Source organism: Osmerus mordax, chromosome 3 (genome assembly GCF_038355195.1).
Source record: "Osmerus mordax isolate fOsmMor3 chromosome 3, fOsmMor3.pri, whole genome shotgun sequence".
Classification (NCBI taxonomy): domain Eukaryota; kingdom Metazoa; phylum Chordata; class Actinopteri; order Osmeriformes; family Osmeridae; genus Osmerus; species Osmerus mordax.
This window is the reverse complement of record NC_090052.1, coordinates 14,742,944-14,760,223: the sequence shown is the minus strand read 5'-3', so window position 1 is coordinate 14,760,223 and position 17,280 is coordinate 14,742,944. Positions and strand designations below refer to the sequence as shown.

The 17,280-nt window shown below is 44.1% G+C and overlaps 1 protein-coding gene across 2 annotated transcripts in view; it reads right to left on the bottom strand.

Annotated features, from left to right (window-relative positions):
• The window catches only part of LOC136940600 (septin-9-like), a 60,370-nt gene extending 45,966 nt beyond the window's left edge, over nucleotides 1-14,404 (bottom strand). Inside the window, exons 1-2 of one of the 2 annotated variants that reach the window (XM_067232798.1) lie at nucleotides 13,923-14,404; nucleotides 5,824-5,898 (exon numbers count right to left, since the gene is read on the bottom strand). In XM_067232798.1, coding sequence (XP_067088899.1) covers nucleotides 5,824-5,898; nucleotides 13,923-13,944 — 97 coding nt within the window. In that variant the 5' untranslated portion in view covers nucleotides 13,945-14,404. Of the gene's footprint in view, nucleotides 1-2,828; nucleotides 2,992-5,823; nucleotides 5,899-13,922 lie in introns of those variants that run through there. The other variant, XM_067232801.1, reaches the window with a different exon arrangement.
• Between the last annotated feature and the right edge of the window lie 2,876 nt (nucleotides 14,405-17,280).

Sequence of the window (17,280 nt, the reverse complement as noted above, 5' to 3'; positions counted from 1 at the left end):
TGCTGGTGCACCTAAATAAAAAAGTTAGGCGCACCAGTGCAACCAAGGCAACAAGTTAGTCTGGAGCCCTGTCTAGAAGGCGCATGCGTGGCTAAGCTATGAGGGTCCATGGATGGCAAATGAGCTGTGGTTTATCTCCACTGATTGTCATCAACGATCAATGTAGCTGAAAACTACTGTGGTAAGTTTGAATCTAAATGTACGTGATCATAGTCACTCAGACATGCACGCATATTACACGGGCACATGCACACGTAGACACACAACTCACACATACACATGAAAGTCCCCCACCCCCCGCCACCCAAACACACATGGAAAAACACACACATATGCACAGCTGCGCTCACAGCTGTCCTTAAGCAAAGTCACAGCATGAGGCCAGGCCTGACAAACCCAAACCTTAATCAAACACAGCACCTGCTGGAAAACTGTGTCCACGCAAACTGTACAGTCACACACACACACACTCACTCACACTTCCAGGCTGCTTCACAGAGAGAGAGAAAGAGACAGATAGAGAGAGATAGAAAGAGAGAGAGAGAGGGAGAGTGAGGGAGAGAGAGATTGTGTGTCAGACGACAAGCATGCATACATATATGTGTCCCCTGTACACATAGTATGTCCAAAAAGGCCCACTAGTGTGCATATGTACATGTCAGCATGTGTGTGTGTGTGGGTGTGTGAGTGTGTATGTGTGTCTGTGTTATCCCTCACACATAGGGATGGAATGACTCTGAGAGCGAGCAGCTGTCCTCCATCAGGGGTGGCTCGCAATAGTCCTCTCTTCTTCTCTCCCTCTCCTCTCCTTTCTCTCTCCCCCTTTCTTCTTCTTCCATGTCTTTCCCCTCCATAATAATACTGTTAGCACGTCAACAGGCCAGCATTATAATCACCGACCTCGACGGCCTCACAGCGGCAGACACATATTGTTCTACTCAGCTCGTCTCCATGGTAACCCACCCAAAACACCAGACACAGTCAACCAGGAAGTAGCTCTGCCCACAATTTCCCCAATAAAACCTCTTCTGGAGTACTCGAAATAGTCAGAGACAGAGTCTGAGACTAGAAACAAGGAGAAGGCCGACAGATAAAGACCTACCATGACTTTGAAACTTTCCTCTCACACACTATCTCTGCAATTTGAGAAAAAAGGACCCTATTAAAGGAGTTTATGATGCTGGATGGAATTTGTTTGCTAACTAAATGCCCCCATCTTGTGGTAATAACAAGTATTGTATGGTCTTTCCATTCCAAATGGAGAGTCTGCAGGGATGGCTGGGGAGCTGGGGGCAAAAAAACAAAAAAAACAAGTACATTTTAAAGATATGACACTGAACAACAGTCAAATCCAACTTGGCAAAATGTATGAACCCAATGCACATACAGGACAAGATACCATTAGGATGATGCAGGACTAATGTGAGATTGATTGCGTTCTGGGATGGTTGTGGTCTTTAATGCGTGCAGCCCAATAGCAACCGCTCCTGGGATGGTCAGATGGAGGTCACAGAAGGAGATATCAGCCTGTAGAACTGTGATTCTCTTCATTCAGCTGTTCCCTCCCTCACACACACACACACACACACACATGCACACACAAACACACTCTCTCTTTCTCTCTGATTGGGCTGTAGAAGCCATCACAGCTCCCAGTAGGAAGCACCTGGAGACAGGGGGGCCACTCTGGGAGAGAGGAGAAGGGAGGGATGGAGGATGGCGGGGGGGAAGGGGGGGGGGGTCGTGACACCACCATCACATACAAAAACTTGCTGGTGATCTCACCCGGGTTCAGACATTGAGTAGGTGCTACAGCGAGCCACGCAGGGGCACTGTGTCTGCGAGCTGTTACAACCATTACACAGCCTCCATGCCAACACTTAGCCTTCTTTACAATAGTCCACAAACACTCATAAAAACACCATTAAGGGACTGACACTGCGGCTCCACTGATGGATTTAGCATACAGCATGCATGCATTCACAGACTGACTCTAATTCGTCCAGTATGCACGCTGTTGACAGATAGACCTTATGGGCTCCACTGAGGGAAATCACATCAACATGGGACACGGTGGAAAATGTGAGGATCACTTGGAAACTGGATGGTGCTTCTCTGTCCCAACTCTATGTGGGTGTGTGTGTGTGTGTGTGTGTGTGTTGGCCACGACCAGAGTCGCGGGGGACAAAAGTAGTACTGTTCAAACACCCCTTTTCCTGTTTTCACGCCAAAGAGGAACATGAGAACAGAGAGATGGAGAGAGAAAGAAAGACAGGAACCCACAGAGAACAGAGGAAGCCACAGTACTGTGCTACTGTCCTGTCACCCACCTCAACGGTCCCTGTATTCTGTATATACATGACCAGAGACAGACAGGCAGACACACAGACAGGCAGACAGACAGGCAGGCAGACAGATACACTGACAGACAGGTAGGTCGACATACAGGCAGACAGACAAACACCAAGACAAACAGTCAGGCTGACAGACAGATAGACAGGCAGACACAGACAGACAAGTAGAGAGACATAGACAGATAGACTGCCTGTCTGTCTGTCTATGGCAGGCAGACACAGAGACAGACAGACAGACAAAACACAGCATGACATGACAGGTCCACTGTCCCTCTGCAAACAAAGTCTCCAAGATCCTGCTGAGCTCAATGGCAAAAGCAACTCGTCAGCAAATACACAATTAGGAGTGTGGAAAATAACCAGAGGGAAAGCCCAAAACTTGCTTCCACCGCAGCAGAAAGCACGCCACAAACATCTGACACCAGGAGTCCCCTCAGGAGAGGAGGCTGGTTTGGCAGGGGAGCCATATCTTACCTGAGAATTTGTCCCCCTCCATATCCAGAGCACTCCCTTCGTACCCTCATGTAGCGTCTGCTTATTTCCTCTCCTCTCTTTTTTTGGTGGACTGACTTTCCCCCTCTCACTCTCTGTCTCTCTCTCTCTCTCTCTCTCTCTCTCCTCTCTCCCTGTCTCTGCTCGCTGCCTCTTTCTCCCTCTCTCTTCTTTCTCTTGCTCTCTTTGAGTCAGTTTCCCCTTCCCACTATGTCCCTCGTTCCCTCTCCCAATTCCTCTCTTTCTCTCCCTCTCTCTAGCTCCCCCTCTCTCCCTTTTCACAGTTTGAATCCTTCGGTCTGGTCTCTAATGAATGCATCCAGAGTGACGACATGCCCATGTGCTGATCATATGGGGGATTTTAGTTGTTCTTTCTTCCTCACTTGTTATGTCCCTTCTCCTTCTCTTTCTTCGTTTACCCCTCTTCCCTTCAACTGACTTCTGAGACTGTAGCAGCATTGTATCTTGAAAATAGCAACTCTGGCACCATGTGATATGGACTCCTTCGACTAAAATAACTCTGCTCCTTCCACGGACTCAAGAGCCCCTCAGAACATCGTATGATCATTTTGTCTGTCCACTTGCTGACCTGAGTCAAAATACCACATAGAATCAGTTAAATTACTTATTGGTGATTAATTGCTCTTGTCTGGCTCAATGGAACCCTGCAAGGTCATGTTGCTATATACCACAAGTCATCCTGTATGAATGTACATACCAGGGTAATTATCTTTCTATCAGCTGTTTAAAACTCAAACAATAGTAAAGGGAAGGGAGGTAGCTAGGGAAGAACATTGATCTGACTTCCCCAGAAAGAGTTTCTAAGAGCTGACCAATGAAATGCTATTGATAGTGAATTCTGCATGGTGACTATTAGTGAGAACAAGCCACCTTGTCTGCGAAGTGTTTTGGCATCCAGCCACTTCTTTGTTCAGGCAACTCAGGTGAACCCTGACCTTTGGCACGTCTCTCACACTCCGCCAGGGGTCAAGGGCCTCTTGGCAAGCGACGGAGCTCTGAGCCAGTGATCAAACACGCCCAGATTTGTTTAACTGTAGAGTTGCAAAACACAGTCCTTACCTCCCTCTCAGACCCGAGTGTGTCTGTGTACGTGTGTGTGTGTGTGTGTGTGTGTGTGTGTGTGCATGTGTTTCTGCCTGCCTGTCTCTCTGCGTCAGTGTGTGCTCATGTACGTGGGTGTTCAAAGAGTGAACATTTAACACAAGCCTGCTTCTGACTCACCGGTCTGAAACATCTCCCATTCTTTGTCTTGATTAAGTTTCCCTCCCAAAGCCAACTCTAAAATGAGTAAAAAGGAGCCAATAAACAGTGAGAACTAAATCACTATTAACACAGAGCAGTGAGATGTTTTAATGGCGTGTGACTGTTCGCTCCCCACAGTGCTGGGTCTCCTGACTCTTCAAACAGGGAGCAGTGTCCTGAGGGCACTCAGGGACAGACAATACAGCCACTGTGTGTGTGTGTTGGTGTGTGTATGTGTCTGTGTATGTTTACTCCCTGCTCTGAGGTACTGCTCGTTGATAAGTATATGTCCCTATTTGTGTATTCAGCATGTATGATGGTGTGTGTGTGTGTTGAGGTTCCAATAAAACTCCTCATAAATCTTGCCTACCTGCGAATGTTGTGTGTGGGGCACATCCATTACCCACCTACCCACCTTGGCCAACCTCACCCTCTCCTTAGATCTGAGACATACAATGCTTCACACACACAAACACAAATACATACACAAACATGCACTCTCTCTCTCTCTCTCTCTCTCTCTCTCTCTCTCTCTCTCTCTCTCTCTCTCTCTCTCTCACACACACATACACACACATTCTCACATATATAAGTACAGCCTCCAGTGGGCCAGTGTCAGCATCAGGCAGGTCTGCTGACAAGCTGAGCCTCATCCACAGCCCTGAGCACTTCCTGTCTCTCAGCCTGCATGTCTACCTGCGAACACGGCCTGTCTGTCACTACAATACACACACACACACAGTCTTACTTAATTTAAGATTCGTATATGTTTAGTGTTTGCACCTCCCTGCCACAGTAAATTCCGTGTTTGTATAACATACATGGCAAATAAACCGAATTCTGATTCTGATTCTTACTCACACAGGAACAAATACTTTGCAATCACACACACACACAAACACACACAGTCGTCTGTCCAGAACCCTGTCTGTCAGTGTGTATCTCCTCAACTGTCTGTTAGCTTGCATACAGTATCTGTCTGCCTCAGCGCCTGTCAGATTCCTGTGGCATGAGTGCATATCCTGCAAGGACATGTGCACATACACATGTTTGTGTGTGTGTACTGTATGTGTGTGTGTGTGTGTGTGTGTGTGTGTGGGTCCCAGAGCTCCAGACGTTTGCCTCCCCCCCTCACTCTAAATGCTGATTCTGCAGAAGGAGTTTGCTCTTCCCACTGAAGGGAGATGCTTCAGTGGTGAGCTATTGCCACAGACTGCAGCCTAATTTCCCTATTATCACACACACACCCGCACACACACTTTCATATACACTTACACACACAATTGTACACACACACAAACAATCATACGCACAATCATACACTCACACACACACACACACACACACACACAATCATACACAATCATACACACACACACACACACACACACACAATCATACACACACATGCATACACGCACACCCAAATGTTCCTTCCACCATGTGACTCTTTTCCTCATGCTTATTCTCGCCCAAAAACTAAGCTCTGCTCTCCATCTCTCTTATCCTCAACTGCTGAGTACATGTGATCCATTCCCTTCTGATTCTCTGAGAGCCACAGATCAAGTCTTAGCCTTCAGTCCCACAGTGTAGGGGACCGTACCTGTGAAGGCCCTGGTAAAGCTTTCAGTTCAGCTTCAAGTTTGATTGAACCATGGTAGATGGCTCGGGTCAACAGTGTTATGACATGTATGGTTGGAGGGCTAAGACTTACTGGGACTGGTGATCGAGGAGCCCTCCCCCTTACTGTCTGTCCTCCTCAGCCTCCCACTGGTGGACCTCGCAATACCTGCCAGAGAAACAGAGGAAGAGAGATAGACAGATGACAAACCCAAAAATATGGATAATTTCCTTGCTCAGTATAATTCTCATTACATCTTTTCATATGTGCACACATTACAGACTGCATTTATCCAAGTGAATTTGACTCCATCTCACTCGCAAGTCTATTATTGTGTTTTTGGCTGTGTCTCCTCCTAATTGAATCCAGGTACTGGTATGTCAACAAACACCACCCAAACCCAGAGAGGTGACATCAGTCTGATAACCTAACACAGACCCTGGCAACAACCTGTGACAGCCAATAGTGGTTTTAGATTATAACCTGCAGCTCTGGAATCACCGGAATGCTTGCTGACAGTCCGTACTTCTACAAGGAATGAGGGCTATGCCAATCAACAGTGTTCCAGATCATTCTTGGCCATGAAAGCTCAGTTGTTGGAGGATGTTTACCTCAGGAGGAAGCTATGTTTTGGTAGCATTGAGCTAGTTTTAGCTAGCTAGGACAACATGATATATGTGAAGCTAATAAAACATGCTTGAAAGGCTATGTACCATCATATTTTGTAAGGGATAGACTTGGAGCAGAGGCAAAACCGGTTATTGGTATAGGCGACGCATGAAGGCACCATAAAGATGGGGGCACCAATTTCCAAAGACTTAGATTGCATGTTTAACCAACCAAACAAACACTGGGATCAACACCAGTGTGCAGCCCCTCTAATGTACCACTATCCTCCCTGCCGGCCCCTCAAGCACCAGGGGTGAATCTTGCCCCAGGACCTGAGCACAGGGCTTAGTGTGTGGCACAGCATCATGATTAAAAGGTCAAAAGGTGAAACTGATAGTGGTTGAAATGATTGGTCAGATGTGACTAAAGGTTAGATTATTTGACTGGCCTGGTAGATGCGTGAGTAACAGGAATGCAGTACTCAAAAACTCTGTAGACACACACTCACGGGATCAACAGCTGGTTCAAATATTTAGAGGGGGGGGACTCTAACCATGAGTCATTGAGTCATCAAATGAGGCCTTATGGTGGGACTTCCTTTTATTCAAAGACAGTACTTGCCCCAACTACGGTAGAATCTGTGTGTCATTGTCCAGCAGTGAAACACAGTGTGTCATAGACTTCTGTGCGGTAGGCCAGACCACTGATCAAGGAGGACAGGAAGTGGCCGAGGTAAACAGAAATTATGCCAGTGTGATTGTACTGCTACTCCACAGAGCTGAATCACATCCTGATCTTTGTGTGAGATGACCAGCAGTGGGAGAAAGAGAGTGTGCAGGGGTGTGAGAGTGTGTGGGTGTGTGTGTATGTTCCCTGTGTTTTATGTAAAAGAAACAAAGCGTGAAAGAGACAAAGTAAGCAAAGTAAGAACCTCTTTATTTTGGTTCTTTGAGGAAGACAGTTCCAACTTCCTCTTTCTCATCATCTGCTCTGCGTCTGCCTTGGTTGACACACAAAGCCTATCACTTCCAGCCAGCAGAGAAGTGAAACTGCTTTCCCAAACTTCACATCTGGTCTTGTGGAAGACCTTAGCAAACGCCAGACCTTTTCCTCTACTCCAGCCTAAGGCCTCCATCGGAGCTAAGAGGGTCAAGAGTCTGAGCTGACGCTGGCTCCACACAACCATGCCTGGAACCCCTTTGGACCGAGAACCAGAACAATCAGAGACTGCACATACAGAGACCAAGGGCAGGGTTGGGAAGGTTACTTTTTAAATGTAATCCGTTACAGTTACTAGTTAGCCATCCACAATTCTAATCAGTAACGTAACTTTTGGATTACCCAGACTCAGTAATGTATATGTTTACTTTCCATTACTTTTGGATTACTTTCAAAACTTGGTTTATAACCAGTTGAAGTTTGTTTACATAACCTGGAACTTCTTAGAACAGAAATTAATGGTTGAAAAACCAGTAGAAAAATGCAGTGTGTTGGTGCGACATGATGTTTGCGATTGCTTTTGACTTTGTTAGGCAGCCATGATCAAAGCTTTAACAAGCTAGTGTGTCTGTTAAGCAAAAGTGAAACGTCGCAGAGAAAATGGCCAATCATAAAACAACCAATTTTGCAATTAAAATGATACATTTTTCAAAAGAAAATCGACTATTGAAGTAATCCTCAATATTTTTCAAAAGTATCCGTAATCCGATAAAAGAAATATGGCCAGTAAAGTAATGGATTACAGTTACAATTATTTTGTAATCAGATTACAGTAATCCGATTACTTGTAATCCAGTACTCCCCAATCCTGACGGGGGGCAGTGTTCTGCCACATGGACAGCGTTTCTCATAATGTTTGTATTTTACACCACTGAAAGCCACCTGTTTGTTGTCTCCCTCTCTGAGTTTGATCCGGAGAGGACGCAAGGCATGTGCAGCACATCACAGCCACTGCACTAGTTCCTCGAAATGAAGTACTTGTGAAATTGGGGAGTCAGGTGGCTGAGTGGTTAGGGAATTGCGGCAGTAATCCGAAGGTCGCTGGTTCGATTCCCGGCCGTGCAAAATGACGTTATGTCCTTGGGCAAGGCATTTCACCCTACTTGCCTCGGGGGGAATGTCCCTGTACTTACTGTAAGTCGCTCTGGATAAGAGCGTCTGCTAAATGACTAAATGTAAATGTGAAATTGACCCTTTCTGGTTTTCTGTGTGCGAGATTTTGCTTAGATCCAAACCTGCATGGGTGGTGTAAAGGTCCATTATAACTGTGACACACACACTTGTAATCCAATTCACAGAAATGTGATCCAATTCACAGATGTGCATTGAATTTGTTAAATAGCCCCAATTATTCATCTTCCTGTACTTAACCAAGGCTTAAATACATAGTCTTGTTTAATAGTAGGCTATGTAGGAGAATTATCCCTAGATTATCCCTTTAAATCACAATAATGAATGGCCATCATGTTGAGTTATGTAGGGATGGGGTTGCTACTAACAACTAACCAACAGTATGACACCTCTATAATATACACTCATTCAGCTAGGCGGTGAGGTGAGTTTACATGTCCGATATGTACACAGGGGACAGATGAGGACAGCGTCAGTGAATGGCTGAGTGCTGTGAGAAAAGAATGTATCGAAGCAAGCCAAAGCTGTCAACTCTTAGAGCCCAAAAATCGAGTCTGCGCATACAATCCAGTTTTGCACATACACCACGTGAAAAGGTGAACAGACACAAGCACATGCAAACACATACAGGCACACACAAAAAATCCAAACACACACACATACATTCTTAATAGTAAGAATTGTTCTATAATAAGCACGGTATTGTGGGTCTGTTAGGAAGGAGGAATATTATTATATAAATTAATATAAAATGAATTTGTATTAATTTGAATATTTTTGTCATCACATGCAACAGCATCAGTTCTCTATGTACGTAAGCATTGTGCATGCTTTTTCTTGTAGGAGACAGTAGTATATGTACTGCATGTAGAGGTTTACATGCATGCCTGAGCAATTAGCTTTTAACAATTTTTAGTAGTTGTACAAGTAAAAAATGTGTTGAAGTCCTGCATGTCCCCTCATACGGAGGCATATGAAGACATGACAGAGATAAACACACTGACACGCTGGGAAGTGTTTGAGGAATCTTTAACTGCTGTGAAGCTTGAGTGGAAAAAAGGCTAGTGAACCGCAGAGTTGAACCCATGAAGCAGCTGGAACAAAAGGATGTGTGTGTGGGTGCGTGTGTGTGTGAGGCACCAGACAAGATCCAACAGGTGAGTGGTACTGCCACAGGCGGTGCACAACATCACACAGAGGTGCGGTTCCATTTCCCTGTCCACCATGCTATGATACAGGTGTTACACACACCTCCTCACACAGTACATCTCAGAAGAGACTGATCTGGTCATGTCAGGTTTATGAAGCTGCCAAGTAGTCAGACTATAAAGTTTGAGAATGGTGTGGAAAAAAGTTTCACATTTTGAAGGAAAACAATGCTTTGTCCAAGAACTAGTGAGCAAGAGATGAAAGTCCGTATTTTAAGCTAGTGTGTGGTCTATAGGGGTTGTTGTAATACAGAAGGGCTCTTCGGCAATCTGTGTCTTGTGTGCGAGTAACAAGACCGGTCAAGTGCATGCCTCGACAAACGTGAAGAGATTGGTTATTGGTTTTGGATGACAGCAGTGTAAACATGGGAAGTGCGAGGGGAGGAGGGCCGCCCCTTGACATATACACACACACAAACTCTCTACAAAGAACAGACACAAACCACTCTATGCCCCCAGATCACATTGGCTGTGTTTGTAAAGGAGGCTAGTCACTGTTTGAGTAAAGAGAGCAAAGTAGAGCAGGAACTTTACCCCCCTTCTTCTCCCCCCCTTAGTTGCAACTCATCCATCTGGTCCATTGTGTTTTTATGGCCCTCATTACACCTTGAGAGTATGCTGCACATACACTGTGCATGCCTTCACACTACCTCTCCTGTGACAGGCTGCCTTGGGGTGGAAGGGTGGGGGTCAGGTGGCAAGACGGTCATTTTTCATGTGTGTTTTTACAGCCTAGATAAGGTATTTTACCTGAATGTGTTTTTCCTCTGGTCCGACCACACAAAGAGCCTAGCCCTGTCCCTGACCCTGGAACCTAGCGCTAATCTGAATGGCTAAATGGGCAGGTGAAGATTGATCCTGTTCATGTTTATTGAAGTGACGCCAGCAAATTGTTTTTTTCCATCACAACCTGAGGCATTTAATGTGAGGCTATTTCTCACTCATCAGTGTCATTCATGTAACTCGGTAATACTAGATACCAAGCTACTATGAAGTTGTTTTAAACATCACTTCACAAACAAGTCCATGTCCAAGCTACATTATGCTCGTCAGTGATTAGCATCTGTATGGAATATGCTGTTAAATGTCAGGGCAGGAAATAAGAGCAGTGAATAAAACAATGGTGTTATAGATAGAGATCTGCATCCGTGTTGGCTGCTACTTAAACAGCTGAGTGAGTTAAAGCAAGTTCATCAAGGTCAGTTAGAGGGCTTGAAGCTCCCTATGGAGCCCTGGGTTCATATCGCAGGTAAGGGGAGAGAGAGAGAGACAGAGAGAGAGAGAGAGAGAGAGAGAGAGAGAGAGAGAGAGAGAGAGAGAGAGAGAGAGAGAGAGTCATGTTGCCATGGGTTTCTGAAGGTTAAAGATAGAGTATGAGTGTTTGTCTGGATTTCAAACTGAAGAATCAGAGATGAGTATACAAATGACTCTATTCTGGTATGAGAGAATTGTGTGTATTGTGTGTGTTTGTCTAAAAAAGGAAATACTTGTGCAGGCTTCTGTGCCTTTACAATGTGTTGGTTTGACAATGCCCATGCTTGCATTATGTGCGTGCGTGTATATGTGTGCACTGTGTGTGTGTGTAGGGTATTATCTTCAACAGGTTCTTCTTCGTCCCCAAGCCCTGAGCACAGGCTAGCTGGGCTCTGTGTCATTTCACACCCCAGAGAGGAGGCTATCATCACAGAGCTGCATTCCTGAGCCAGTAGACGATAAACATAGAGTGGACTCTTCAGACCTGGCTCCATGCTAGCTACCTCACCACTGGAGGGAAAGACCCCACACACCAAACACTGCACTTCAGGGGACAGCTATTTCCTCTGTATGAGTCAGTGTGTATGTGTGTGTGTGTGTGTGTGTGTGTGTGTGTGTGTGTGTGTGTGTGTGTGTGTGTGTGTGTGTGTGTGTGTGTGTGTGTGTGTGTGTGTGTAGGCTTGTGTCTGTGTGTTACAGTACCTGTAGTCCATTAAGCATAGGCCTCTCTCAGAGTCAAATTGATGGTTTGGACATTCTAGACATGCTTGACAAGATGAGAGGGCAAATATGTCTCAACATGGTTTATAGTTTTACTTTCAAGTTCCATCTAACAATACCTTTAAACCTTCAAATAAGAGCCTTTCTGGAATATAAACAGGTTAAAAGCCATAATGCAGGCCAGCGCTTACAATTTGTCAGCTAGTTGAAGTAGTAGTGTGTTTTGCGTCAGACATGAAAGCACATATCCATTTATGAGTAAATCAAACAGTTCTTTGGGCTTGGCAAATAATTACCTGTTTTATCCCCTGTATATATTTATATATGATTTATATAATGTGTGAGCGTAAGAGAGAGCAGGAGTATGTTCTGCTCTCAGGAGAGGGTGAGTGATTCTCAGTCATCTGCAGGTTACTGATTGATCCACAGTGCTGAGGGAGTGGCGTACAAGGCAGAGATCAACTCCATTGACCTGGCTGAACTAGGAAGGCTGCATGAGTGAACCCAGACACACACACACAGACACACACACAGGCGCACCCATTGCACTTAGTGCCATAGATTTGCTATAGATTTGTAGCACTAATATTACAATCCAAAAAACACTCATACTCTCCCACACACACTTACAAACTGGGCGAGGCCCGCCCCTGCTGGGTCAGCCACACAGCAGGTCTCTGTTGTCAGTCCAAACAGCGCACCCGTAAAGGAGGCCATCATCAAACACAGGTCCACCAAGCCTTTGTTATTAGTCCACATCCTGTCTCCACCATATCCAAAGCTCAGCTCTGACAGGCATTCCCAGAATGTGACAGCCCTGCACACGTTGGAAGGAGGGAGAAATGGGATCAGGGACATGGCATGATCTGACATGCGCTCTGTACGGAAAGCCTGACGAGCTTCGACACACAAAGACCAGGAAGACCGTTGGGAAATGGCGGAATGTTGCAGAGAGGTTTGTGTGCTCCCACTCAAAGTAGGATGTTTAGGGATGAGGGGGCTAGGGGAGCGAAAACGGCAGGTAAAGAAGGTGAACAGAGGTGGCCTCTGATGCCTGAGTGAGATGCATCATGAGAGGTGAAATGTGACGATGGATGCCAGAAGGAGAGGCATTCAGACATGGAGGTGAGAGGGAATGTAGGGAGGAACGAGGACCGGAAACAACCTGGACGTCACTGTTGGAAGGATGGATGAATGAATGGATGGATAGATGGATGGACGGATGAGTGGACCGATGGATTACACAATGAATGTACTAATGGATGGATAAACAGACAGATGGATGAAGATAGAGAGACGTACAGATGGGTTTCTTACTTTTGTATATAAAGCCTTTTATCAGTCCACCGTTCATAACACAGAACCTAGTCCTACTCAATTTAAGTCACAATCACAACATAGAGTATAAAGTATGTGGAAACAGCCATATTTTACGGATTGTAAACTCATAGAAAACACATGCATAGTAAATGAATAGACACACCCAACCAATGACAGAGCAGAGAATAACATTGTTGATGGCCTGTTCAAAAGGAAGACGAACAGTAAATCTTGTCACACCTCCGGCTATGCTATGTATCTGTCGGTCATAGGAATTTACAACCAACTGTCTTGATACATGTTTTAACATTGCTTAGGATATAACCTTCTACTTGGGACAGTAAATAATGCTTAACAATACAACTTGCTTGAGCTCAAGGACCAAAGACACTGGGTTTAGATGAGGTCACTACGGGGTTTTCTATACTCCGCTACTTATTCTGAATTCAAAAAAGTTGAGTTGAAGATAAGTAGATAAATAAATAATAGACAGTTTGACGTTTTAACATCTACAGTAGACCATCTGGAGTCAACCAAACAGAAAGCATGTATTTCAATATTGCCACGCCCAGTTATAAATCCTTTGATGGCAACAGGGATAGAATTATATATAGTTTACAAGTAGTTTCTGAACCCAACTGTAGATTTAAACCCTAATGACCTAATCCCCCAGCAGCGTTGAGTTCTGTCTGTGGCAGGTCAATGAGTAACAGGTGAAATACTCATGTAGCACCGCATAACCATACCACCATGGATCTACAGTGTGGAAATGCCTTAACCTGTGGTCTATTAAAACCAGGGGAACCCAGACCAAACACTTTCATTTTCACATACTCACACACACACACACACACACACACACACACACACACACACACACACACACACACACACACACACACACACACACACACACGCTCCAATTGCTTTATTGCATGATGGCAAACCAACCTGAATATCCCGATTTCTTCATTATCCTCTTGGTAATGGAACAAGTAGAGTACAATAACAACTTTAATTTAATAAACACCGTGGCTGTCAAGAAGGCTATTCATTCACATCCGTAGCTTTCACAGGTACACCTCTGCGCTCCTTTTTCACGCTTTCCCTGCCAATCCTGGAAAGTTCCAATGCTTTCCTAATGCTCCTGGGCGCGGGAAAAAATACCGTCTTTGAGGATTTTGGTAAATTTCGGAATGCTTTTGTTTCTCTGATCTACCGCCAACAAATGGTAGACGGGAGTCAAAGGATATCTCCTGGGAATGGAAACAATTACACCTGCGCTCTCGCACGCCCTTAAACAGGGGAGGGACTTAATCAAAATTCGAACTTTACTGTATCTTTACATGACGTATTCAGGGCTCTCAAGTGTCACGCATTGAGCGTGACAGTCACTCATTTCGGTCTTTTGTCACGCCCTCCCGCCACACATTGTATTTCTCACGCAGAAAAAAAATATTTATAATATATTTAATATGCCGCAGCACCCAACCAAAATTCCTCTGGCCGCGCCACTCTCACTATGGAACCAGCAGGAATCAAGCGCGTCTCCCCTGGAGTTCTTAGTCGAGCCTGCCACTTATCAGCCAATCAAAAAAAAGAAAGGGTCTATACAATAGCCAATTGGAAAATAGCACCATTGTATCTGGGTAAAATTTAATGCAACAACCAATGGAAAAAAAGCATATCCTGTAATTTTTCACGTGATTCTGCTACAACGTCTTCCAAAAGTTTCGTTCACCTACAGAGCAAACCACTGGAGCCCGAGCATCACTTTGAGCACAGTCATGATATCCTGTTTTAATGTTACAACAAATTCACAACTTGTTTGACACAAACAATGACAACTTGACTGCTGTTAGAAAATGTTTCCCAGATAATTAGCATCAGTTTTTTCATGATAGTCTTAACCAACAGTTTTACAGCCTGTTCACTGACAACACCTGCTCAGAACAAGTAGTTCATAGATGTAGCCGGTGTGTATCGGTGAAACTCACTCCTCAGGTATGTAACAGGCCACCCGCGTCGACGGTTAGCTAGCTTTTCGTTGGTGTAGTTGGTAGTGGTGGTGCTTGGAATGTCAGAGGTGGCAGGTTTAAACCCAGTGCGGGATGAACATAGGCCTGATACCTTTGCCAGAGCTTGCAATATTTCGTCTGATACATATAATAGGCCTAGTTATATTTTCGTTATCACACGATGACTGACATATTGTCACATTATAAACGTCTCTTTCCAAATACGCGTAATAATTGTATGTGTTTTGCATAGTCGATGTCATAGGTCACTTTTAAAATAATGTCATATTTTATAATTATATCCTGGCCATGGATGCATTCATCATTGCTGCCTTTCAAAGATGTCAGGTAAAAAGCAATTAATTAATTAATTTTGACCCCCTGGTGGGGGGGGGGGGGGGGGGGGGTTTGGGGGGGAATGTCACTCTTGCCTGTCTTCAAAACTTGAGAGCCCTGTGTATTGCTTTATTCCACAAATATGAACCCCATTATCTTTGACCAAAGGTATGTATGAACTATTCTCCTTATCGTAACATTCAGTCAAAGGAAACATTTTCTAAACAAAATCTCTAATTGTTGTCTATACTACCCCTATCACTGGAAAGTATGGATTACAATGGATTGTTACCGATCCTACAGAAAAATAATGCATGACGTGTTCCAAACAAGGTGCTCACTGCTCATAATAGCTCTTTACAAAAAAAATTAGATGTTGACATCTGAATAATTTGACAGCGGTGGGATATGGAATCACGACCCTGAAGAAGAGACGGGAGCCTTTCATCCAGATTTAAAAAAGATTCGTCGAGACTTATCAAGACTGTTATGTAGGCTTTGAAGAAAATGCGGAGCACCTACCGTATATGAGAGGGCTGTGGTTTATGCAGACAGTAGGTGGTGTCCTTTATCAAGGTAACTTCGAGTCTCATTCTTGCATCATAACCACACCATGCCCTACCTGTCCGCAGTCTACAGCAGACTGAACAAGCTATGTAAGCTTTGTATTCAGAGTCTTAGAGAGGGGGAGTATTATGTAAATTCTACCTCCAGAGGGCAGAGATGACTGAAATGTAATATAATAAGCATTGCAAAGCAGTAATCCATGGTAAAACCTGGTATGGTAAATTTTAGCAGCTTTGATATTGGACAGGCCTATGAGAATTGCTTGCAACAGAATTGGAGGCAGGATGCTCCACAGATGATGTGAAAAAATAAAGAAACGTAATTTAAATGTAGATGTAAGTTACCCAGTGTTCCTTCAACTATCTTTCTTTGAAGTGGACCAGGACAGTCACAGTACTTAATTAGCAGATCTGCAAGAGAACCATCTGTAAAGTAATATAAGCTGCTCATCGTAATTCACATTTTAGAAAAAGAACCATGGTCTTTTCTTTTGTATTTATTTCACTTGTGCACAGTGCCCATGATGCAGTCAATGACTAAGATGCCAGTGAAACACACACACAGAGATTCCTGGAAGTATAGATAGGGCACAGTGCCGATGATGATGTTGGTTAAATTGTCTTACCACCACAAACATCTATACATTTAGTTCATAGCAGAAGTCATTACATGCACAATGGTTGAGCCAGTTATCATAATTGTAGGCATAAGGCAACATACAGAGCTTGCATACAGTTCTGCCTAAGGGGTGTTGCTATTAACATTTGTATTTTTTCCTTTGTCATATGCGATGCTATAAAATTGTCTTGTATTTTCTGTATTGCATTTGCATAATAAGACACAACATCTGACTGAGGAGACTACATTTGTACAAACATTGTTCCTGTTGTAGGCTATGCCTATTTGTGGATCGCTATAGCCATGCCTCAAGAAACCAACCAAGGAGGCTAAAGTGGTAGAAATAGTGCCCATGTCCATTTTCAATGTGCAGGCAGTTTTGACATCAGTAAATACATTAATTTATGTAACCAAATTAACTGATCTATACTGAAAGTATCCACTTAGTATTGTTGTTCTCTTAGCTAGACAGCATTTCATCCATTAAGAAACCCCTTTGCTGATGCAATGTTATGCCAGCAGTCAGGGCTGGATTAACAATTTTCTGTGCCCTGGGCAACAAGGCTCAAGCCCCCAGTGGAGATTTATGTGTGTACAATAGCCTCAGCATAAAGTGCATGCATTCAAAAGACAAAACAGATGCACAACTGTGCATAACTTTTACTATATGTAATTCTGAAGGCCAGGAAATACAGATAGAAAGACAATGGCAAAATGTAATTTTATATATTTACATTAAAATTACAGCAAAATATTGTTACTTAAAAATA